This window comes from Carassius auratus, chromosome 16, assembly GCF_003368295.1.
Source record: "Carassius auratus strain Wakin chromosome 16, ASM336829v1, whole genome shotgun sequence".
Classification (NCBI taxonomy): domain Eukaryota; kingdom Metazoa; phylum Chordata; class Actinopteri; order Cypriniformes; family Cyprinidae; genus Carassius; species Carassius auratus.
The window spans coordinates 1,888,288-1,915,384 of record NC_039258.1 but is presented as its reverse complement, the minus strand read 5'-3'; the positions used below and the strand labels follow the sequence as shown (position 1 = coordinate 1,915,384).

The window sequence follows — 27,097 nt, the reverse complement described above, 5'->3', positions numbered from 1 at the left end:
AATGTTGTGAAGTCTGTCTAACAATGCAAGAATGTGGGCCATGTTGTAAGGATCCAATTTGGCATGGTGGTGAAGGTTCCCATTCTGTTTGATTGCAGCCCATTCAAAACAGATGGCCAGTGATGTTTCTCCCTCTTCTTACTTTAAGCATGGTTAAACCCAGCCTCATCTATAAAGATAAATTAATGTGGGATTGGATCAGCAAATGGCACTGTAGAGTTTTTTCTTCTGTAGGATTAGCCTCAGTGTTGATAGAGAGGCCTGATGGACATTATTGAAAACAAGTGACAAAGTGACGTGACATACAGCCAGGTATGGTGACCCATAATAAGAATTCATGCTCTGAATTTTTTATCTATCCAAAGTGCACACACAGAAGTGAACACACACACACCGTGAACACACACCCGGAGCAGTGGGCAACCATTTAAGCCATTAAACTGTGTGGTCATTCAGGATGTTTGTCTGAATCCTACTGATGGAGGTCATATAGTAGGATATATTGCACTACGTATAGCTAGCAGAGAAAAGTTGTTTTTTGTCCTTCTTTGTCCACATCCACCAGGTCTACCTCTTCTTCCCCCTCTTCCTCTTCCTCTTCCTATCCTTACCCCCCTTCCTCCATGGGTTGCCCCTCTCATCCTAACTCTTCCTTTTCCTCTTCCTCTTACTGTGACATTGCCTTCCATTTCTGTTGAAGACAAGTAAACTCACCTTTTCCCTTTTTATAGTGCTTACACCTGATCGTTGAGTTTACAGTTAAGCACCTAAGTGTCTGCACACCTTATGGCCAAATTTAATCAGTTGGTTTATAGGGGTGGTATTTTGGAAAGCAGTGTCTTGAAAAGGCAAAGTGACATTAGGTTCGATTTCTGTGTCTAATGTAGAGAAGTGTGTTTAGTGTTTTGCAAAAACATTTCAATGTGTGACATACCACATGTTATTAATGACAGAAAAAGTAGATAAACACAATGGTGTTTTTCACATTTTAATGGTTTATACTTCAAATCAGACAAAATGAATGTTGAATGATTATAAAAGGATAACAGCAATGACAAAAAAACAAACGAAACAAAAACAGACAACAACAACCCTAAAACAAATTTCATTAAAATAGTTTTCCAGATGGGATTTCTAAAAAAAAAACCTGCACATCAACCTGCATAAAATGAAAGTGCTCAACAACGTTTTTCAGAATATTTCTGTCAATTATAGTCACAAGTTTTTTTTATGTATCTTTGGTTATTAGCACTTTCTCATATTTAACGATTTTCCCTCCTTTCGTGACGATCTCTTTATATTCTACAGCTCCTTTTTCCTCAATGTAGCGTTCCTGAGTCACTTTTCCGGTTTCAGGGAGAGGGCAAGGAAATGACATCAGAGACAGATGCTGGTTTAAGGCGTCCCCTTTAACCGGCACCATTGCCTTTCCCAGCTCTCTCTGCTGAGGTGGATCCTGTCGATAACATACCATAGGAGGTTTATTTACCTCCACTTTAGGAACAGGAGGTCCTGGTGGACACCACTTTTGATTTGGCCTTATGTCATTTCCATGTGTCACTGTGATGTCTCTTGGGATGTCTTTTTGTCTAATGTCTGCTGGTTGAGCTGAAGCAGCTCTCCTGATGTCTGTGATGACCCCAGCCATAGTACTTCTGTAATTGGGATTGGGTTCCACCATCCTGGACACTGGATTACAGTATGGGTGGTCTTTTAGAGTTTCACGAATCTTGAAAGGATTCACAAATTGGGTTGGTAACCTGATTCTGGCACAGAGTTCAGCTATGATTTTACCCATGGCCCAAACGTCTGAGCGTTTGTCACGAACGCCATTATTCTGCAAGATCTCTGGAGCTGAATATGCTTCATTGCCCAAGTTTTCTGCAGAGGTGAGTCCATTTCTGGAAAATTTTGCCAGTCCTAGATCAATGATCACAGCACGATGGGTTTGATGCTCCACCTGAAACAGAATGAAAAAAGCAAGTGTCATTGCTCATGACCACACATAAGGGAAAGATGCTCTTTAGTATTTTTTCTACTATAACACCTAAGAAATGTAATTGAGAGAAAACTTAAACATATAATCTCAAAGTCTGTAATCAAAACACACAGATTTCAATATGAGCTCAAGCATTCCTCATTGAATCCTTTAAAGTAACTTAAGGAGCAACATCCAAGACAACAGTTGATACCTCTGAACAGTAAAATAAAAACACATTTTCAATTCTTTGCTCACTGTGGAGCATTTGTGTCAGTCTCACCATGATGTTATCAGGTTTGAGGTCTTGGTGAACGATGTCTTTACTGTGCAGATAGAGCAAACCTTCACACATGCCAGTGATGATTGTGGCTTTCACCGCTGGAGTCAACTGAAGAAGACAAGAAGACATTGTTGCATTTTGGCTCCACTAACACAATCTAAAGAATACTTTTTTAAGATGTTTTTTAAGAAAAGTTGTCATCAATTAGTCATCCTCGTGTCACTTGAGGGGTCATTTAATGTGAAAAGACCCAGGTTTATAACCTGATATAATAAACATTGTTACCATTTACTATATGAAAATACAAAATATGCAAACATTAAATGCCACAGATGAACAAATAAATAAACAGTCATCTAATTAAAAAGTCATCTACTCTTCGAATAGTAATTTCTACAGTGTGAAAGCATTTGTAAATTTGCTAGTAAAAAAAATCATAGTTTTGGTCTTGGTTGAGGCTGTTTGTAAAAAAAGTTCAAGCATTTTAAATTAGTGTTAACTATATGCATTTTGTGTCAGAGCAACAAGAAATTCATTAATTGTATAGCCTACACAGACTGATATTTTGCTAAGAGTTCAGTAAAAAATTTTAAAATATTGAAAAATTGCCATAGCGATTGTAAAGTATTATATTATGATTGTAGTATTATATTATATTGGAAAAAAGCACCTAATCAGGGCATTCTGCTAAACTTCTCAATCTGTTTCACTAAAGAAATAAATCATACAAGTACGGTATCATACAAGGATACGTATAGGATGATAGATTTTTAATTTTTAAGCTCTGGTAGACATCTTTACCTGTATTTTAGAAAGCTGTACTTTGAAGATGGTCGTCTCAAGATCTTCCCCAAAGATGAACTCCAAAGGAATGTTCCACTTGGAGTCTTTTATCCAAGGTTCACCGAGAAGCTTCACCACGTTTGGATGCCGAGCATTACTGGTGTTAAAAAAGTGTGCTTCATGGTTATAATTAAACCTCAGTTAAAATAGTTACAAATGAAGGAATATTAAATATACATACTGATATACTTTGCATTCTCTCTCCAACTGTTGTCTGTTGATGACTCCTATAGGAACTCTCTTCACAGCAGCCCACGTGTCTCCAAACTTCTCCTTGTATATTTTCCCAAAGCAGCCTGCGGCCAGTGTTTGTGTGGAGTATGCCATCTAGTAATGTATTAGTACAGTACACATCGATATGAGGAACTATCGATCCATCTATCTACGTATTTATCTATCCACACTCTCAAAAAAAAAAAGGTACAAAAGCTGTCACTGGGGCCATACCCTTTCAAAAGGTACTAATATTAACCATTTAGATGCTCATATGTAACTTTAAGTAACGTCTATCTATCTATCTATCTATCTATCTATCTATCTATCTATCTATCTATCTATCTATCTATCTATCTATCTATCTATCTATCTATCTATCTATCTATCTATCTATGCCAGAAATCTGTCAGAAATTTCCATGCCAGTATCTTCATGTTAGTGCTTGTCATTTGCAACTGTATGTCCTCAAAACAGGACTGTCTTGAAAAAGTCATCACCAACAGAACATAATGTAATGTAGGTCATCTGGTGTGTTTACAGGAAATCCCCACCGTTAGTCAACTTATATGATCACATGGATAAGTTTTGAAATGTTGTATCTAGTTGTAAAGTCATAAAGTCATGCACTTTTTCTTTAAACCCTACCTGACATTCTACCTAATCAAGTTAACATAATACCTTTTGGCAAAACCTGCTGTATTAAGCCTGAACATGCTGCTGGGAAAATGCTGTCAAACTGGATCTAGATTGCGAAAGAACTCATAACCCTTCCACACACACACAAAAAAAATGCAATCAAGCCATCTTTCCGCTAAGTTTAAGGCTGAATATTTGTTCACTTAAATTACCCTCCTACCCACCCCCTATCCCCTGGAAACAAAATAGTTTAAGTATGTTTCCGCCCATACCATATCCTCAGTGTTATGATTATCCAACCATCTCAAATACCCTAGAGCAATTACACAGACAAAAGAAGTGGTTTCTTGATAACCATGAACCAGAAGAAAGAACAGAAACGTTATCATCACTATCACTGACATGAAACCTCTAGCTGTAATCACTGATCTTCATAACAACACACATCAAAATAAGAGATTGCTTCAATGGTCACTGAAATCTCTTACCTGTATCAGCAGGTTGTGTGGCTGATGGCGACAATGAATGTGCTCAAATAAAACAGGAACAGTGATTTTCTTTACTAATTACCTTCCTTCTATAACCACACCCTTATATTTCGACACAGAAAGTACACCTGAAGATGACTTAACCAACCAGTTAAGACAGAGAGAGAGAGAGAGAGAGAGAGATGCTAATTATCATACAGTGAAAACCTGAGACTTTTTAAGAAATATTCTGCGAGGTGTCAATGGGAGTACATTTTTAAAAAGCCTATGGAATGTCCCCATAAAACACAAGTTTTGCAATAACACACGTGTTTTATGGGTACATTCCATAGACGTAATGGTATTTATACTGTACTAACCTTATTTTCTACCACCTTACCTAAACCTACCCCATGATGCAAAACTTTAGGTTTTCTTCGGTAAACCCAGAGTTTCTTTAAGCCTCCTCCCTTTTTTGAAAACGTAAGCAATGTTTAAATACCTCATTCCTTCATTCATTAATTTACACTGCACAAATGTTTTCTTACTGAATATTTTTTTATTTTATTATTATTATTGCATTTATATACATTTTTTATGTAAAATTATACATTTAATATTGTTTTTTTTGGGGAAAACAACAGCATTTAATTTATTTATTATAAAACGTAAAATTGTCCGCCATATGGTAACAAGATGGAAACAAGAAAAAAAATTTTTCTTACCCCATTGGACGATAATTAGCAAAATAAGAAAAAAGCACTTAAATTAGTCCCCCCCCCCCCATGTAAACAAGACTAAATACCATTTGCCATTTTTTATTATGTAGAAAATGCATCTTGATTTAAGAATCATTCTGGTTACTTCAGAACCTTTTTTTTTACCTTCGAAAAGGTCTCTCCTGTTTCATAACACGTATTGGCAGAAGTGCATCTGGCCAAATCTGGTAAATGTGGACAAATCTAACCAACACAGATCATGCCCAGGAGGAGGCCATCCCCCTTGTGGAGTGGGCCCTCAAACCTATGGGGAATTGTAAGAATTCTGAGGCATAAGCCAAGGCTATCGCATCTATAATCCTCAGGGCAAATGTCTGAAAGGATCTGTTTGACTTTAAATATTTTACCAGTGCATAAGTGAGTAGTTTAAATGCCTGAGATCCAGAATGGGTTTGAGCCCGCCATCTCTTTTGGCCTAACTCGCTGTTCGCTGGCCATCTCCACCGCACCTTTTGCAAGCAGTGTCTGCACTTCCTGTGGGAGAATGTGAACTTTGTTGTCCGCTGGAGGGCAGGGAGCCTAAATTCATGAGTGAGAGAGTGTGAAGAGGAAATTTACTCTTTTGAGTATGTGGGTCCGCTATCACAGTAGTAAAATATTCGGGTAGGCTGTTCCTGCATTGCTTGGAGGGATTTGCTGCATGGGCCTTCAAACCGGGTGTGCTGGTCAAAAGAAGAAGCAGGTGGAGCTTCTTCTTTTGACTTCTTCTTCTTCAGCTTCCTTGCAGAGTCAGCGAAGAGATGATGCTCTTAGCTGAAGGAGAATGGTCTGATGAATGGCACTCCAAGCCGACTTATAAAGTGGTCGGCTCTGCACTTTCTGGCAGGCTAAAGCACCATTGGTTTGTGCAGCTACTTAAACAAGAACGACTCAGCCTTCAGTACAGAGTAAAACATGAGTTTTCCCCAGTGCATGTTACGCAACAGGAGAGACCGTTCAAATGGGAACTTCAGATGTTTTGACTGGAAACAAGAAGACAAAAAATCAAAGTAAGAAAAGGAATTTTTTTTTTTTTTTTTGCAGTGCAGGTATATTCATTTATTGTGCATATTTTCATCATGCAGGCATGGTCAAAATGGCAAAATATGCATCTCCTTTTATATGGGATGCCGTAGACGATGGGGCTGCATTAATGCATTAAAACTACATTTACCTTTTTTTTTTTTTTTTTGCCATATTCATATGCATAATTATTTAAGTGGTACCACTTTAAATTGTAGTTTTCTTCAAAACATCAGAGATACAGGGCACATTAGTAAGGCCCGCAGTTTGCAGATCGATAAGGAAAGTGTGCGTCGCTCTCACACTCTTTATGAGAATCTTTTCCTGGGCACAAATCCGTCAAAGTGGAGTTTCACTCAACTGTAGGTCAGTGGAGTAGAAATGGGTTTAAATGAGGCTCATCTGATAAACGATGTTCACTTGATAACATCTTACTGCCACCTCTGGAAGTAACACAATAATTAGAGTGTCCTTTTGGATTTCTGGTGTGGTTGGATCCATTGATGACATGCATATTCCTATCATTGCAACTTCTGAAAATGAAACGGATTATTGTATGGAATGAAAGGACGACAGATCATGGAAAGGAAGTACGAGATATATGCCATAACCACCACCACAGCTGTTCAATAAACACAAATTATTCACAATTTATAAAGAATTTACAATATTTATTATTTTTCCTTTTAAATTCTTACAATACTTGACCATCTCCTCTTCATAAATATAAAAATTGTATTTAAAAAAACAAAGACTTAAAGTGAAATGACTGTACAATATGTAGGTTAAATATGTTTCCTCATTTTTGCAATTTGTCCAGAATAGATCTGAGTTTATGCAGATTACAATATGTTTTAGTTTTTTTTAGGTGTATTACACACACCTAAAAGAAGAGTCATGTCGGTCAAGTCAGAACAAGACGGGATTATTTTAAGTGTTGAGCAAGAAGAGACTAGTTTCCTCAAAAAATCATCTATAATCTGTTTTGTTTCTGTGATGTTATTAGGACTAGTGGGGAACTGACTAGTTTTTAGAAGTTATTTTGTATAGACAGACAGATGTGTATTATTCCTTCTAATTGCCATTGTATTTGTTTAATTGATTTTTATTTATTGCAAAAATTGAAATTATATTAGATTGTTTTATTTAAATTCCACTGTATATATATATATATATATATATATATATATATATATATATATATATATGTATGCGTATATATATATATATATATATATTTAAGAAATATATATATATATATATATATATATATATATATATATATATATATATACGTATGTATGTATATACGTATATATATATATATATATATATATATATATATATATATATATATATATATATATATATATATATATACGTATATACATACATACATATATATATATATATATATATATATATATATATATATATATATATATATATATATATATATATATATTTCTTAACTAATGTTTAAAATAAAACATCTTTTCTTAGAAATATTTCTCAATTATTTGTAGGTTTTCCCCTATTTCTCAATATCGTTTTCCAGCCTGTTAACATTTTGTAAAATCCCTTTTATAAACAAACCAGTTTCCTTCACGTCATCACCCTACAGGAAGTGATATCGTTTGTTTGGAGGGAAAACAACAGCACAAATAGGCCATCAGTGAGTATTTGCAATGACTTTGAGCTTTATGATGGTTTATGGTAAATTGGTTTCTGTTATTTCAAAACATCTGTCACGTTTGATAGAATTACAGGAATAAGTTATAATATCAATTTATAATACGTTTCCTAGAAACGTATTTCCTGGAACATTTCCTGGAAGATACAAAAAACTAGCACACAAAACTCGGCTCGAGTATTTGTTGAGCCCAATGTAATGAAACCAACAGATGGCAGTGTTGTAATAAAGTGAATTTTTATTTTCTTACATGAGGCCCTTTTTAATTTTGAATGGTATATTTAATATAATAGCATGTGCTACTGGAGTATTAATATAGAGGTTGTCTTTTCATTAGTCTGTCTCTCTCTTTAAAGAGACGCCACCCTTTAAAAGAATTACATGACAGTAGCTTCTTGTCTTGTTAAAATTGATCATTTATATATAACAGATGTGCAACAAAATCAACATGAGGCTTGTTGATAGAGAACTTGATTGCTAAACTTTGCATATTTGTTCGTTCAATTACTACCACTTTCATATGACCAATTTTGAATTGGTAATATAAAACGGACAGTTCGCCTTCTTAAAATATTATGTAAATGTCCTTTTGTTTGTTTTATATGGAAAGAATGGCAGAAGAACAATATTTTCTTCTGTAAAACTTCTAGACCAGATGTGCAGGCTTGCTATTACCATGCTTATTTCAGCCTCAAACATGTTTCAGTTTAGACATTTATGAAGCATGACATGTTTCCCCATGATGCCGGCCAAAGCATAACAGAAAATGGGATTGAATTCTGGTCTATATACTCTGATCTCCAAAATAACCCTTTAGTTTATCAGATTGCTGTGTGGTTTGATGGTGATGAGGGACATTGAGCTGGCAGGCTTGTAAAGCGGTGGATGCTGTGGGTCAGATTGTTGGAAGCAGACGATCTACGAGGCCCAGCATCCCTGTGTTGATGTGCACGTGCTCCACAAGCTCACTTTAGCCAGAGGACTTTAGGACCAAACTGCTTTCATAAATGGTAATCGAAACTAAAGCATTGGTGAATAGAGTGCCACCAGGAGTACTTGGAATGAGTCTGGAAATTTCACATTTTGAATTGACACAGGCCCCTTTATTAAATAATTATGACATTGTGTTTCTCACAGTCTTTTAGTTTGTATTCAAAAATGTGATTTTAAGGGGAACATGTGACTGCGTGGTACTTGGTTGTTCTTCTTTGATTGTAGATTGTTTCTTACACGTTGCATGAATAGAGAATAAATTGGGCATACAGATTTTTTAACAAATTGTGTGAGTGAAAAGGCCACATCTTTATTTTAACATTCATAAAATGTTGAATGATGAGCACGAGAGGTCAAATAAAATATTAGATGCATCATTTATTTATTTATTTTTTCGTGAGGTTTGAAATTTTGGGCTTCAAGGTTTTGTGGGCATGTCTGTATACAGTTTTATTTTGTTCAAGCAATAATCATTAAATTTTGGTGTCTCCGATGTCTCTAAATTTCATGGATATTCCCTTCTGCTGACATTAAGCATTTGATATTGTGTCCTTGATTGAATTGCCTAAGTGACGGGGAGTCTTTGATGAATGACACACAACTGTCAGTGTTTCTTACCATGGCGGTGATAACGAATGGCGTGTCCCGCTGCTCATGAGATCTCCTAACGAGGCAGGTACAGTAGAGGTCAGAGGCAAAGAGTGTTTTCTGTAATTGTATCACAGCCCCAGACAGAGTAAATTAGTCTTTTAAAGAACAAATGAACCTCAAAGACAACATGAGTCATTTACGTATTAATTTTTCTTCCTTTGTTGGTCATTTAAATAGACGTGAGTCAGAACGATACAGAGGCTCTTCTGATCACCGATCATGTATCTCGACCGTCGCTTCTGTTGTTCAACAAACCAGAATTGACTGTCTTTGAAACTGTGTTAAATGTAGTTAAAACAAGAATCGGCAGCTGGATCTTTCACTATTGATTTGACAGATTAATCCCAAGCACTGCAGTTCAGTCTGACCTGTTTCTCTCTCAGCTCTGTTGTCGGTTCACTTTAATGCTGTCGACCCACATTTACTTTGATACTCTCAGTGAACTCAAACCTCCCGGCACCCTCAGAAGTGGCAAGATGTTATTCACTGAATTTGCATATTATTTACATGCAGCTGTACCTGATAACCAATCTTTTTAAAATCCCCAAATCATGCCACTCCTTTCTTATAATAGCTAGTCATCAACATTATATATTTACTAAAAACAGCTAGCTATTTAGTGAATATTAAGTCTGAAAAGTAATAAATCCTCTAGGTGTTTTTTAGCCTTTTGGTTATGGTCAACATTAATAACATCTCAATATTTATGTATTTGCTCTGAAATGCCTTTAAAAAAAGATTTAGTTTTTCTTTATGGATGGATTATATCTGGTCAGATTTACATTTCTGTGTGCTTATTTACATTTGCATGCTGTAGATTAAAAAAAAGAACATGAAATCATGATATATCCACTGAAAACAAGTCTTATTTTTTTATGAACAGTTTTGCTTCTCAAGTACATTTATCTTGTTTTAAGCATATCTAGATATACCGAAAAGAATAAAAAAAAAATAATGGTTCAGAAAATGATTTTTTCATTGCGTTTGGTATGCAAATCTGACATTTGGATTTTTCACTTCAGAGAGCAGTCAATGGGTAGATAATCTTTTTTTTCTAATGGCAAATGTGTAAAATCCACAGATACAAACAATTCCCTTAATGGGAAGTGCTGTTTTACTCTAAGTTCAACAAGAACTTCATCTAGGCTTACAGTGATATTTAGTTTGAAGTCCAATGTCAATCAGCATAGAGTCAGTTTTGAGGAGTAGCTAAGTATGTGGCTTGGCGATACTTCACATTTTTCTACTTTTCCAAAAACAAGATCTTATCACTAAACTAAAGCTATTTATATCACCATATAGTAAATTATTACATGCAATCAGATTCCAAAAATTAAGTACATGTAATTAGAGTATATTGCATTTGTAAATGTTCATAATAAGATAAGTTTTATTTTATTTGGACATGATAACTTATTTTTCACGCAATTCATAATTTAGATTAGAGCAATTATCGTCATGCAATTTGTGATTAGTAGTGGACTACAATTCATAATCTACCAAGCGCTGTAAATGATTTAATGTTGTGTTTACTGTTTAAATTTAATATGTTATATAATTTAAAGCTATCATTTTAATTGAGGTTCATTCTTTAAAGGCTCATTATTTTGTGCCAAAATACAGCTCCAATTAAACTATTAATTATGTTAGCAGATATTTATAAACTGATACTTCTTAAAAATATATATATATATTTATGTTGATATTTTTTATTTTTATTTTTTGTCAATTGCTTATATTTTAAATAGGGTTTATTGACTTCAGGTATCAGTAGCTTGTGGTTATACTGTTGAATAGGGAGGATACATTACACATTGGGAGCCATTCAAAGCTGCAAGCAAAGCACTGTTTGTGTTTGTCGTTGTGTTTGCCCGAGTTGTCTGAACAAGGGCACATTGCCATTGTGCTCTGTTGAGCTTTCACCGGAATTACAGCATTGCTGGATCAAGTTAATCACGTGTATGGGCACACTTAAGCTGGTTTCATGAAGATGTTTGGGATGAAGATGAATGGATGAAAGAAGGAGTTTGCGGAGATGCTCTGTATTTTGTAGCGTTTTGGTCATCAGATAAGAGAATAAAAATGAGGCATTTATGTGGATAAGAATCACATCACTTCTGGAGAGCAGAAAAGCATTTGAAGAATCTCATCAGACTAATTGGTTTTCCCCATCTATGAGCTCAGAGTAGGTCAACAGAGACAGGTAACTGGATGATTTAAGCTCATAATCCAGCACAGACCCTCCCACAAAACACACTCTCACACACACTTAGATGCATACACATAACTCTGATCAAAATAAATCAAATCTGATGCTTGGATGCTGGTCTAACAAAGGGGGTAAAACAATTAGAATGTTAAATAATGTTTGTATTTATGTATACAGGTATGCATGTATACCAGTGTTGTGACTATATAGAACAAATGTATTTATTTACATACATAAATACATGCATTCATTAATTAACTACATAAATAACTAACTACATGAAATAGAATTGTATTTATTTATAGTTACCAGTGTTGTGACTATTTCATGACCTAAACAGTTTTTTTCTTCGGAGACTTTTGCACAACAGGTAGCCTATGTGTTTGAATTTGATGTTGTCCATTTACAATAGTAGTCAGACTCAAGTAGTGATGTACATTACCATGTTTACCCAATACATTTATTTAAATACCTTGGTACATGAATATATGGTAATCAGGCTGTGAGTGCCAGGCGGCAGGATCAGTGTTGTGATCGTTCAGTCATTTGAACCGTTAGCATCGACTGTCTATTTTGGACTCTTCCTCCTCTGTGAACATGAGTCACTGGCTTCAGGCATCACTATGGCGACTCGGGGACTGTCAGTCCTGCAAGACTATGCCACTTCTGTCATCGCATTTGCCTTGTGACTCACGGACAGCAGTCTAATCTAACGCAGGCCTGTCACTGCGGCCAGACAAACTGTCATCCTCTTCTGGCAGTGTTCTGTACTTCTCAGCCCATGCGGATTTAGACTTACCAAAAAATTCAGGGAACAGCCATTTATCGCTTCCCCCCCCCACCCCACCCCACTATTTCTCCTTAAATGCTAAAGCCATAAAATATTGTGACTTCAGCGTGAAGGTAGGTCAGAAATCCAAATGCATGATTTGAGTGCAATCATCTCTTCGTGACCTTTGATTTCTGCTCAGTTATGATGCATCAGGTTAGAGAAGATTAAATTGATGGCTTTGATTAATGTTCCATTTAGAATGCTGTAAGCAATGATGCAGAACCCAACGGGGATGACCTGGATTTGAACCTGAATCATAGAGATTCATTGAAAAAACAGAAGAAGGATTTGTGCAAAGTTTGCGCATATAGTCCTGACTGTCATGCTGCATATTATTCAAAGTCAAATTTCGGATTTTCTAACTTGATACCTTAGATTTTTGACTATATTTTTGTAAGATGATTAAAAAAAACATTTACAGTACTTTGCTGAATAAATTTTTGTAGGACTATTGACTGATGCACTTTTTATTTTGCTTAAAAGTGAAGGTTTATTATCGGTTGTGGGCAAATTGTAATATCTTCTGTCACTAGCTATGTTTTCATCCAAATTTTTTTATTTAATTTGTGCCAAAATTTGGAATGCCACATAAAACATTAGTGAAAAAACACCATTTCCATTCAATATGTTCAAAAGAACAAAATCTACACTTCCTGGGAAACTGGCGCAAAGTGTAAGAAATAAAATGTTGCTGCCATTGGTAAAACCTGTGAGCTGATAAAATGCAATAACCAATTTTATCTCGTCTGTCTGTTGAGGCAAAGTCATGTGATTTTTTTTATTTTTAATTAATTAATTAATTAATTTATTTTTTTGGTTGCACTCAGGAATCTGAGTAAATATGTTGTCCATATAGTTAGGCACATTTTCCTATACTGGAAAAAAAATCTGCCTTTCATTTAAATATTTTATCCACGTCTTGCCATTTCCATCCAGAGTTTTTTATACAATATTCCAAAATTTGCATAAAAAGAAATGGATGGAAACGCAGCTAATGACAAACAGACCACAATCTCCTTTAGATTCAACTGACAGCTGAAGTCCCGAGCAGAGTGATTAGTGTTGTAGTCCATCTCCATGTTGGCATGGGCTCTGCCTCTACCTCTGCTCAGGGAGCTTCACGCTGGTGTTGAGTGAACATTAGCCCTGACCAGGACAGGTTCTGCTTGAGTGGCTTCACTCATGGCCTGTCTGACCACTGGAGTGGAAGAGAAGATCTCCTGCAGGGTTCAACTGTCATTCATAAAACTACCAACCACTGCACTCCTACAAACTCCCAGACACATTTTTAATGAATGAGATGTATTTCTTGATGTATCAGAGATGTATGCCTTTTTGTGTTTGCATGCATTTGGATATATGCTACTTAGATTTGTGGATAGACTTTAGATGTTTTTTGCTATATAAGTGGTCCTTGAAAATGTTGATGCACTTATATTGAGCCCCCCTCCCTCATTAACACATTTATTTAGTTTAAAGAATAGCTGTTCTGATTAAATAATGTTTGAAGGAATAGTTCACCCAAAAATTCTTTACTTGCCTGAAAGTTGAATGCAAGTGATATTACTCACTCACATATTATTTTTGTTCTTGTATGTCTCATGACCAAAGGTGATTTTCATGAGCTGATGTGTCACATGGTCTAGTGGCTATATGTTTGATATGACAGTTTAAATGGAGGAGAAATTATAAGAGACTATATCATTTTTTGTTTTTCCCTTTATTGATGCTTTTTAAATGAAATAGATTTTTGATTTTCTTTTTTACATTTATTTTTAACAGAGCTTATTTAATTATTTTAATAATTGAAAAAAAATGTACCTACTGTTTTTGTCCCCTAAACAGGCTTCTTTTTAAAAATAATTGTGCAGTGGATTGATTTAGGAAGTTTAAAGGAAAAAGTAAATTAAAAACCTGCTGAGGAGGCAATATCTTAATTGTTTTTTTTTTTTTTTTTTTTTTTTTGTGTGAGAAATGTCTTAAAACATTTTAGTTGTTCAGTTTTGTGTGTGTGTGCACAGCAGCAAAAATATGATAGATTTATATCCAGTATTGAGCATCTAAAACAGCGTCTGGATGTATTTAGTGACTTTTTTATAGCAAATTTGTTGCACTCTTAAAAAAAAATATTTCACAGAGTTTAGCTGAGATTTTTTTTCCAACCAAATAAACTAAACTCTGCTGTCAGAGACTCAAATCCACACCAAAATCTGTAGTGTGAAAGTTGAGTCTTGAGCATCACGTCACACACTGATGTTTCGTCTGCTCTCATGCCAGTGCCAGTGTCTGCCACTCAAGATCATGACCTGAGCTACTGAGCTTAGGAAAATGGATTAACAAGACAGTCATTAAGATTTAGTGATCTCTGCCTCTGCGCAGTGACATCACAATCCACTGTCAATGTATTGAGAATGTTGGGTACAGTACGATTGTGTTTTTAAAATCATTTGCTCCTACTGTTTGTTCATGGCAGAAATGGTTTAAAATAATGTAAAAAAAACATACAGAAAAAAACACTTTAAAATGCATTTTAAAATCAAACTGAAATACCGTTGTACTTTTGTATTATGAGTGTATTTTTATAATATTAAATATAATGTTAGTATTATTGAGGTATGTATAGTTTATATATTAAAAATTTGAATTCGTTTTTATGTTTATATTTATTTTGTAATTTAATTGTGTTTTTTTTTTCATTTTATTAGTTTTTTTTTATAGATCTGTAGTTTATTTTTTATTCCATCAAGTTCAATGAAATGAAAATGCTAAATGTTTCCTTGACAACCAGCTGAAATAAAATGTTTTATTTTTTTATTTCAGTTAACATTCATCTCAAATAGCGATTTATTTATTTTATTATAACATTATTATACATGTTATAGTTAACTATAGGCTATAACCCTGCTCCAGAGGAATGAGATACAAATATGGCTCAGGTGATTGGCTCAAAAATAATTTTATTTAGATCTGAGTAAGCATGAACACAGATTAGACAACTCCTGCTGTAAACCAATGAAATGATTTTTAGACCTCCTTGGTAATGTTTCCTAAAAGGAATATATTTTAAGAGACAGAGCAAGTATTGCATTTTGAAGATATATTAAAAACAAACTTTTCATTTCTGTGAAGTAACTTCACATTGTACACACAACACCCAGTAAACGGGTCCAATTTTTATTTTGATTTCATGCTTTTAGACAATACCATATTTCAGAATTTACTCTTCTAGCTTCATGAAACTCTAGTCTCTCAGCATGCAATATGCAGTTCATAAATCTCCCTCTTTGTAAATGCATTAATTCAGTACAGCAAATACATTGATTACAATTTTTATAACTTAAACCAGTATATAGTTGTTTTTGTAATAGGAGAGAGAGAGAGAGAGAGAGAGAGCGTGCATGTATTGCATTTCGAAGTTATATTAAAAACAAACTTGTTATTTCTTCCAAGTAGCATACACATTATGCACAAAACACTAAAGAACATGTATACAAAATGTAAATGGGATGGGTTTTGACTTTGACTTGCATTATTTTGTTCCAAATAAAAAAAAAATGGAGTTGAATTGAATCTTTCATTAATACCGTATTTCTAATTTCCTTCATTTACTCATCTAGCTTAATGCAACTCCAGACTCTCAGCATGCAGACACAGAAAATGTGGAATATGCAGTTCATAAATCTCCCTCTTACTCCCTCCTTCCCTTAGCGACAGCACTCCCCTCGTATCTTGTCTTCTTTAGCGTCACAGGAGCATGGCGAAGGAGCGTCCTTGTGCCCTACGCTGGAGCTCGAGCTGAGAGAGAGAGAGAGAGAGAGAGAGAGAGAGAGAGAGGGAGGGGAGATGCAGCGTCAGTCAGCTGCAGTAGGCAGAGGACAGCGGCAGCAGTAGCAGCAGTGGCTGCCGTTCTCTATTGTTCAGCCAGAACGTTCTTCTTTCCTTTCCAGCCAACCAGAGGAGCAGAAGCCCAGGAGGTCCGCTACATGCGCCTTTCCTTCGGGGAACACTAACTGAAGAGGCACACAAACACTTTCAGTCTGTACGACTGAACTTCTTTCTCTGCTCTCGTTGGGGTTTCTCTTCCTCCTGACCGAGTGGATTTTACGCAACTCAGGGGAGCCATGGGACTTGGGGTTAGGGGTGCAAGGACAGCGTTCCTGTGTTTATGGAGGTTATTTTTACTACTCAGTGGAATCTGGACCGCTTACACCCAAACGTCAGAAGATGGGAAGTCGCTGTACTTCTGGGAGACAGGTATACAGCTATTTCCATAAGTACCTTGATGGATGTGTGTGGAATGTGAAGGTTCCAGACTGGCTGTTTGCACAAAGTTGCATTGCAATTGTTTTATTATCTGGGGTAAGAAAAAGGACAACTAAAGCTCTTCGGTCTCACTTCAAAACGGCTCTGCGTAGAGTGTTTGAATTATTTCCCATCATCCGAATTTCTGATTCTCAAAGTCTGTACGGTTTTGAAACATGTCCCCATTTTAGCACAGTCATTTTGCCAAGCTGATTGTTCGATTTCTTGTCCTAGATAACAGCCGTATCATTATTAGAATGAAATCTGACACTATACAGTAATGGAAGGAGCTCTGAGTTACAAAGTACTGGAAGTTATTTGACTTTTGATTGCAAATTTGGCCATGTTTCACAGTCTCCTCTTCTTTGCATCTGTTATAGTATAAAAAAAAAATATTATACTGTGTGACATTGTAATAAATAAATAATATTATAAGTTTTTGTTATATATTACATTTTTATGTTGTGTTTTAAATTACAAGGTAATGAAGCCTAAATTTAGGACCATAATATTTTTGATATTATGTTGTAATCTCCAAATTCTCATTACTGTAATGCATGTATATATATATATATATATATATATATATATATATATATATATATATATATATATATACACACACACACACACACACACACACATTCATGGCCAAAAATATCGGCACCCTTGGTAAATATGATCAAAAAAGGCTGTGAAAATTAATCTGCATTGTTAATCCTTTTGATTTTTTTATTAAACAAATTCACAAAAAATTATCCTTTCATTGGATTATAAGAATTTAAAATGGAGGGGAAATATTTTTATGAAATGAATGTTTTTTTCTCAAATACTCATTGGACACAATTATTGGCAGCCCTAGAAATTCTTATGAGGAAAATATCTCTGAAGTATATTCATATTCATATTCACAGTTTTGAGCACTCCAGCATGATTATAAACATGAAATCATCCAGCCATGGCTACCTGTTTCACAGAAATATAAAGAGGAGGGGAAACAAAGCCCAAATTCCCTTAATCATCCATCACAATGAGAAAAACCAAAGAATATATTTCTGATGTGCAGCAAAAGATAATTGAGCTTCACAAATTGGTGAAGTGGCTTTAAGAAAAGAGCTAGAGCAGTGAAAATTCCCATTTCCACCATCAGGGCAATAATTAAGAATTTCCAAGCATGTTACAAAACTGCCTGGAAGAGGATGTGTGTCTATTTCATCCTAATGTGTGATGAGAAGGAGAGTTTGAGTAGCTAAAGACTTAACAAGGACCACAGCTGGAGAATTGCAGAAAATAGTTGAGTCCGGGTTGAGAAAACCTTTAAAAAAATTGTCAAACAGAATCTACATCAACACATGTTGTTTGGGAGGGTTTACAATAAAAATGCTGCTAGCTCATTCAAAAACAATCTAAAGCATATTCAGTTTTCAGCCATGACTGGAACTTCAAATTGGACTGGCTTCTATGATCAGATGAGACTAAAAAATGAGCTTTTTAGCAGCAAACACTCAAGATGGGTTTGGTGAACACAGAGAAAAAAAGTACCCCATGTGTACAATGAAATATACTGCTGTATTGTTGATGTTGTGAAATGTTTATGCTATCAATACTATATGTACAATGCATTTAAATCAAAGCTTTATTTGCAAACCTGTATCTATTCTCTGAAAGTCTAAAAGTGCAGTTTGGACTCTTCTATTGGCCAAAGCCAGGTCCTGAGTCAACGTGCATTTGTCACTGTGTTAGTGAATTATTAAAGCGGATGTAAGTGCGTAAGGAGATTAAAGGAGCTGCTGGGATTTATACTTTGAAAACGTCCCTGGGACATGCATGCAAAGAAGCGGAGCGGCAGGCGAACTTAACCTACATATCTCTCTCTCTTGTAGGTCACAGTAATTACAGATCATTGGCTCATTTCATTGAAAAACATCTGGTGGAAATGCGGAGAGTCTATCTTGGATGGGCAGATGCTTGATAGTGTGCAGTTTGACTGCGATATCGCTCGGGTGCGATAATGTTATTGTGCTTTCTAGAGCGCTCAAGGGGAGGGAAATTTAGTTTTGACGTATGATGTACTGTATGCATAATGAATCTGACCGTAGAAGAGCTGGGGCTTCAACCTGTGGGAAATTGGCTCACATTTCTGCTGTTTATTGGCTTCACAGAAGAGCAATAAATCTGCTGTCTAGGGCTGATATCCTCCCATGATGGAGATGTTCATATAACAGGCCAGGAAACACAAGTGCTGTAGAAGAGAATAACCAGCGTTCCTTGAAATGATGGTTAAAACCAACAAGCTTTTCATTAAGTGATTCTTAATGGCTGTGTTTTTCTTGTTGCAATCGATAGAGCTGGAATACTTTCTTTCTAATAAGCAGGCTGGATTAAATGGCACACTTGTCCCTGTACATTTCCCTCCATGTTTGCTGTCTGAACGTGGGTTTGATGTTCAAATATCCCTGGAGAAGACCGGAGCAATTTTTCCCATATCTCCCCATGCCTCAGCCTCCAATTAGAAGCACTCTTTCTTTTCTTATTTTATCAATATACAGTCTTGTGTTGACCCTCACCGCTCCACATCTCTGCCCTGGCTCCCATGTGTCTCAAACCCAGCTAATATTGACTCGAGAAGGATTCTTAATGAATTAATTTACAGGCCAAAATTGACCACGTGGGTTACTGTAACCTTGATTTGTGATCTTGATTAAATAGTGAGTAGCATCAGAAATGAAGAGGAATAATTTGGCAGAGAGATTATTAAGAGTCCAGCAGAGGCTGTCCATTGCAATGATTTTTACATAGGCAAGGAGAGTTTTTAGGCATGAAGCAAAGTGGATAAACCACTTCACCTGCAGAACTAGCTTATCGTTATTAGTGTGAGAATTTCTGAAAGTGGCTGTATATGTGTGAAGAAATAATGGCATGTTTTCTTAGTCAGCCTCTGCTTTTGTATTGTGTATTTTCTATCAGTAGCTCAAAATTTTCAATTTTGATAGAGGCATAGTCTGCATTTTTTTAATACATGTGTATTGTTTTACTTCATTAATATTAATATCTTAGGTATGGCATACAAAATAAGAAATAGTATAAATAATTGTTTTTTATTTCTGTTGTAATAAAAACAATTATATTCAATCACTCAGTAATTGCTGAACTCTATCTTACCCAGATGGTGGCTCAGTGAACGTGCTTTCCTTAAAAGGTGAATCGACTGAAGTACACACCATCAGCTTTCTTTTGCTTTCTGTTTCACATTCCAAAAGCATATTGTTCACTATAACTATATGAAGGAATAGTCCTGCAAAAATGAAACTTGTGTCATCACCTACTCACACTCATGTTGTTCTAAAACCGTATGTATTTTTTCTTCACAAAAGACACATATTTTCAAGAACATTGGTATCTGAACAGCATCAGAGCTCAATAATTCCATTGTATTGATATATATCTTACTTATCAAATATCTTCCTTTATGCTTTACAATAGAAAGAAAGTCACATGAGAGTTAGTGATGACACGCTGATGCCACTGAAGATGTGTGTACTCTTTCTGTTAGAGAAACAGCGCTTCCCTTTACATGCTGAAGGCATCGCTCGGAGCTGTTCCCATGTGATTCAGTGAGATCCAAAGTGCACTTTAGGACACGGTTTACGTGGCCAAGCATAGAGACCTTAATAGTGGGTTCTGCTTATGTTATGCTGGTTTCATAATGAATCTATGAGTGTAATATCCATGTTCTATGAGTGATATTTCAGCCACATTATTATGAAATGATCAGTATGCTCTTATGGATTTCATTTTGCAGGTTCAGCTATAATACTTTTCTTATCAAACTGAAAAGACTATATCTTCCAGTTTATTCTGGTTTAGTGCTGATCTAGCTGACTTTTTTAGTGATGCTGGTTGACCAAAGAAGCCTTGTTGTGAAATCAGTATTATTATTATTTCTTTATAGATCTTTGGAGATTCATTAATTTGTTGTTACCTTCCAGGATCTTCAGAGGAGTGTATTGGGTTCTGGATTTTTTAAGAATCTATTCATAGATTTTTTTATTTTTTTCCTCCGAGAAGTATATTTAAAGGTTCCTAATGGATGTTTTTACTTGGCCATAAAACAACCATTTTTGTTTCCCCAAAGAACCTTTCAGTGGACAGTACTTAAAATAAATTTTTTTTCGTAATGTGAGGAACATTTTAATGACCTTAAAAAATCTTTTTACTATAAAGATCCTTTTGTGCATTTGAAAGGTTCCATGGATGTTAAAGTTTATTCATGGAACCATATAGATGCCAATTGAGAAACTTTATTTTTAAGATAAAACCTCTATTTTTTCAGAGTGTGGAACTCTGCAAACCTTTTTTTTTCCCCATAAACCCAAATGTGTAATTTTGAAAATAAGCCACATGCTAAACATCCTGCACCTGCCTAAATTACATTTATCTTTTTTCTCTCAAGTTTAAAATGGATTGCATTATGAGCCAAACCCAAACAACAATCCCAAAGATCATTGCAACCCTTCTAGAGCGCACTGTGAAGTAGCTTTCCAAACGTTAACAAATCATGATGGATCTATTGACAAGTGGTTTAGTTAAAATCTCCAAACATAACAAGTTTTTTGGTTGCTGTTATATTGTGACGTAACTGTGACGTCTACTCCAAATTTGTCTATATATATTTTCTAGTATTGCATCATGCTTGTTTCTAACACAGTGAGAACTATTGGCAGTACTCACAACCAATAGGAACAGTTAATACAGACTGAACTCTTGTGTGTGGCCCTCGCCTCAGCAGGGTTTATCCACTCTTAGAGCAGAGATTAGCCAGATTACGTGGGATTCGCCTCTTGTCTCCTGATCACACAATCCCCAAGGTACAAAGATGTGCTGTCAGATCCACTCACACTTCACACCACGTTACCTACTATAATAAGGCTTGTTAATGAAGCGAGAGCATTCAGGTTGCCTTCGCTCCGCCCAATAAACACACACGCACACACACACAACTGAACATGCAGGATTTGTGTGTTCCCAAAATGTTATTTTTCACATTTATTTATAAATAGCGAATTATACATGATTTAAAGCTTGTAAAGAAGCTCTAAAAAGACAATAGTGTGTTATTATTCAGCTCAGTTTAGTATGTTTATTCAGTTTAGTTCAATAAGAGCGTAAACATTGGAAACTCTATTCAACTAAAAGAAGCTCTACAGAAGATAGTAGTCATTATTTAGATTTACAGTTTTATGTATTTAGCAGACACTTTTACAGTGCATTCAGGCTATAAATTATTTTATTTATTTTTTCAATACAGAAGTAAATAATTGTCATTATTCAGCTCGATTCAGGTGATTCAATTTAGCTGAATAAGTGTTCTAAAATCCATCAATTCTGAAACAAATTTGATTCAGCTGTAAAGCAACTCCACAAAAGACAGTGTCATTATCCAGCTCAGTTTAGTTCAGGTTTTGTTCTCATCCAATAGTGTGAGTACAGTCAATTCGATAATATTACTGAAGTGTTTTTTAAACTCCCAAAATACTTTGAAGTTTGTGGAGTTCAAACTAAGGGCACGGGATCAGAGGCCACTTATAGTCCAAATAATTGCTATTTTAAGAGGTCCTGGAGCTGTTTGAAGATCCCTTGTCTTAAAATAAGAGGCTTTATTTAAAGTGGAGTGTAAGGATAAGTTCTGTGTAAAAGACCGAAATGTTATTTCAAGAAAATTTAATGGAGCAAAAAAGGTAGGTGACTTAATTGTCACCTTCTTTCCAAGAAGCAGATAAGGAAATTTGCCGAGTGAATTTCTGAACTCATTTCAGGGAATGCATTTTAATGTCACCCCATGTGACCCTGATTTTCATATGGACCTACCGGCAAACAAACCCCACGACCATAATTGGTTGAAAACTACTCAAGAATCCTGGCAAAGGGCTTTATATTTAGGACACGCATACAAACGAGGCCGGTTTCCTCTGAATACATTATTCTCATGGAACGTTTAATGGCATTTTAACAGTTTGGAAAATGCATTTCCCTTGTGTGATTGATTTTTATTTCTGCTTATTTTGAAGCAGCTAAATTTGGCTCTAATTTAAGAAAGCTGCAGTCCTAATTGTACTGCGCATTAAGAGTGTGAACATCCCAGAAGCAGTCTGATCGTGCTCATCTTCACTAAATGGAGCGCATCCTATTCCCTGCACGCTTTAACCGCTGAATTATACCACATATTCCTTTGGGATGAAATGTGACCTGGGTTGCATGTTCTTAAGTGCTGCAGAGGTACTGTGGGTTTAAAGCTAAAGCATTTTCAATATGTTTATTACATAATTTCCTCTTGCTGTCACATGTTACTTTCTTATTCGGATGCCAGTAGTTTCTCACAAGGAGTAAGGAGTACGATTCTGTGAGATTTGTGTAAGTCTCACAAAACTAAGCTCTTTGTCCAGGTGATGATACTGTAGTTTCAATATAGTATGGTTAAATGAAGACATCAACTCTATGGAGTGTAGTCAAAGCCAATTTTATTATATAATTTTTGGGAGATTTTTAGCTCTCTGTATATTTACCTGATACAGCTAAAAAAAATATTTCTGAAAATTACATTTCTTTTAAACATACAGTATTATAAGAAGTATATTAGTTTTTGCTTTTCATTTATTATCTATTAACATATCCTTGCTGAATAAAAGTATTAAAGTATTAATTTCTTAAAAAAAAGATTAAAAGATAGTATATTGTTGCAAAATGATTTCTTTCTTTTTTTATTCTTTTGTAAAGTATTTTAAAATGTATAAATACAACATAAAAAAAAATCCACTTATAAATGACTCAAAAAATGCTCTTGATGTTTTTTTTATTATTTAATTTAATTATTTATTGAATTGTATTAGTATTGTTTTCATTATTTTAAAATGCAAATATTTATATTTTCTCAAAAGCCATTTACGATCAATTAGAAATATGCAATCAATATTCACTCTTTTCTTTCTTTAAATGTCAGATGAGTATTGCATTTGAGTTTTGAATTTTTAATGCTCCCATATTAGCAGAAGTTGGTAATGTGGTCTTAAGGAAGCTTAAAGAGCCAGTAAGATGAAAATTCTAAGCTTCCTATCACTGTTTATAAGTCCTGTACATTAGGTTTAAATCCATCCAAGGTTAAAAAAACATTGTCATTTTGTCAAAATATCATTTTAAAATTACCTCAATTGTCAGAGATCCCCAAACGGTTCGCGCGAAGCTGTTCAAAAGATTCAGTTTCCTTAAACCCCACCTTTCGGTAGCATACTGTGTTCTGATTGGTCAACTAACATAACCAGTTTGGATTGGTTGTTCCGCACACACCTCCACGGTAAACTATGCGTTAGCATCTGTTTGGGGTGAATTATGTCTTATTCCTCTCATCACGAAGCAAACAGTAAAATAAAAAACTTGAACAGTCTCGCTGCTTTTTCTTCTGTGTGGGTGTATTCAAGCCGCGCGCTTCAGTTTGAATCTGAATAGTGCGTTCAGCGCGGGGGCATGGTCACATTGGATATAAAGAAGGGTTGTTTTCATATGGATTACTTTATCACAGAATAACTGTTCGGCAGCACTTGTTTAGTTTTAAAGTAGACATGTCAAGCTTTCTATAGATATCTCTCTCATGTCTCTTCGTTGAGTATTCACGGAGTTACACTTAATTTTAATGACGTGTTTGTACATGACGATCAGTGCAGACAAAGGCAGCAGCCAGCACACATACTGATAAAATGCTCGGGAGAAAACAGACACATAACTTCATAATCATACTTCGCATTGTGATTCGGAGATGCTCGTTGTTCTAAATAAAGTTGGTAATGAACCATCTTTTATGGCCAAACGCTTTGAAAATCCAGCTGTACTCACCGAGATTAGAAAAGCAGTCATCAGTGAAATGTTGTGAACACAACAAAAGGGATTTGTTGTGCTGCTCTGGTATTGTGGTGAAAATGAATTTTAGCCATTGGTTCTTCTGATCTTCATTCTTTGGCAGTGAAAATAAAACAAGCTTGTTTTTACAATTAAAAACACACTGTCTCCTCGACATGATGCTCTCCCACCAAACAGAGCGTCTGTGTGTGTGTGTGTGTCTGTGTTTGGGGGGGTGGGGCAGGTCAGAGTTCCGTTTCTCCCAAGAAGGTAGGCGGAGATTATTATGCAAAGTGCTCCTAGTGACGTACATAGAGATGGGCAAAAGATTTGAAATATATAACGACTTGTTTCAGCGATTCAGAGTCGACTCCTTACTTTAGAAGCCAATAACTTTATAAATCGTGTACTTTTAGTATTAATTACTTTGCACATTGTTTACACAGATGGACAGCTACATCATACACTGTAATACAGCTAATTTTTGATTTCCCATCTGTGTGGCTCTTTAATGACAAATAGAGAGCATGTTACAGATATTGTAGTATTCATGATACTGCTTGCATTTATTAAAATATATTGTCATGGATGTATTGTGCATATTCTAGATTGTTCAGCCCAAATTCCAGTATTAAAAACAGCATTTCTAAAACCCATTTCTGACCCTGGTATAGTGTAAGATGCAGTTTTTCGAGGAATATTGTGTTTTAATGTCTTTATTTAGTTAAAGAAAGTAAAACCTTAGGTTTGTTGCATTATAGTGAAGGCATACAGTTGTTGCATTATAATATTACATAACAGTTCTTTTTGTCTCAAAGGATCAGTAAATGTGTTACAGCATTATAGTTTCTTTTAAGAAATCTGCTTTTTATGAAATAGGTCGCCCTTTACAGATGTGTATGTGTGGTCTCGGTCCTGCTGGGAAAATGGTATTTGTTTAATCTAAATGGCAGGGCTTACGCTAAGACCAAGGCATCTCTTATATGGTTGTGTTGTGTGGATTAAAGATTATTCTAGATCCATAAAGTTTATTTAGTATGGCATAAGAGGATTAGTCCTTTACACCATGTTCCACAATGTCTTACTGCCAAACCACATACTGTATGATTATGACTTTACAAAGCATCTTGCATGGAAAACCAATAAAGATCCTTTTGAAAAAAAATATTTTTTCTCCATAAAGCTTTATCAGTTTTCAAATATCTAGTAATCTGCCTACATAGGGAGTATTTTCGTAGTTAACTAAAACTAAAACCATTAGTTTTACCAAAAAGTTAACCGAAATAAAATATTTAGAAATATATTTTCTTTCAGGTAGTTATCAAGAATTTTTTTTTTAACTTGTTCTAAAACAACTACAATTTATATTAAATTGTAATAAAATCTGTATAGATTTATAAAAAAATATGAATAAATACAAATAAAATGAATACAATTTTAACTAACATTTAAAATAAAAACAAAATATATATATTTTTTAAATATTTAAACTATAATAGTATCTTAATTAGATTAAAATAAAGACTATTCAGTTAAAAATATTCAATGTTTTAATTATTAATTAAATACTGAAGGATATCTAAAGGAATCAGATCAATATAAATAAAAATGCCATATTTTACACAGTATTTATGTGCTGTGATTTTTATGCTTATTAGATTATTGTGCTTTTAACTTACGTTTAAGAATTTAAGAAATGCTTTAATCCAGAGTAAACAATATTCATAATGTGCCATAATATTTAGCAACTCATATCACCCCAAATTTTATTAAAATCAAATATGAGTAAATTCTGTTCATGTGCGCTTCCTGTGATGAATGATATTTGTATGCCTATGTAGAGCATTTCAGTTGCTTTCTGAGAAGGCAGTTCATTAGGTTTTATAACGGAGCCGGATTATCTGCATATACATAGATTTTTTTAAGGCTGAACCGAACGACTCAAATCTTTTCAAGTGTCTTCTCAGCAAGAGGATGAAAATACTTAATACTCTGACAATACCGACTGAAAGAGGTCAGCTAACTTCACATGCACCCTGCTTTGGATGCTTTCTGAACTCTCCAGAGCCGAATGAAAGAGACCGCCTGTGTTCACCCAGAGAAAACCAGCCCTGAGCACCTCAACAATGTACACTCAAGAGCTCTTCTTTCATCTTCGTAAAGCAACAGCTTTTCAGAGCATTGATTGAAATGGACTCCGTTTGTAAGTGCAGTGACATTTAGTTGGCAAATGCAGTCATTGTTCCTGTGGATAATTGGGCAAAGGAAGCATATGCTAAAAAAAAAAAAAAAAGGGCATAATGTTCTGTATTAATACGAAGGAATT

At 35.0% G+C, this 27,097-nt stretch overlaps 2 protein-coding genes across 2 annotated transcripts in view; one reads left to right on the top strand and one right to left on the bottom strand.

The window, feature by feature from the left end:
• Positions 1-981: 981 nt before the first annotated feature.
• Positions 982-4,519, bottom strand: LOC113115705 (serine/threonine-protein kinase Nek6-like). The gene is made up of 5 exons (XM_026283257.1): positions 4,445-4,519; positions 3,286-3,431; positions 3,063-3,201; positions 2,262-2,369; positions 982-1,960 (listed from the first exon to the last, which is right to left on the bottom strand). The coding sequence occupies exons 2-5, from the start codon at positions 3,429-3,431 to the stop codon at positions 1,229-1,231; spliced, it is 1,125 nt and encodes a 374-aa protein (XP_026139042.1). The 5' UTR covers positions 4,445-4,519; the 3' UTR covers positions 982-1,228.
• A 3,320-nt stretch (positions 4,520-7,839) lies between these two features.
• Positions 7,840-27,097, top strand: part of LOC113115704 (thrombospondin type-1 domain-containing protein 7A-like) — a 114,094-nt gene continuing 94,836 nt past the window's right edge. The window contains exons 1-2 of the mRNA XM_026283256.1: positions 7,840-7,879; positions 16,291-16,836. Coding sequence (XP_026139041.1) covers positions 16,704-16,836 — 133 coding nt within the window. The 5' untranslated portion in view covers positions 7,840-7,879; positions 16,291-16,703. The remainder of the gene's footprint in view (positions 7,880-16,290; positions 16,837-27,097) is intronic.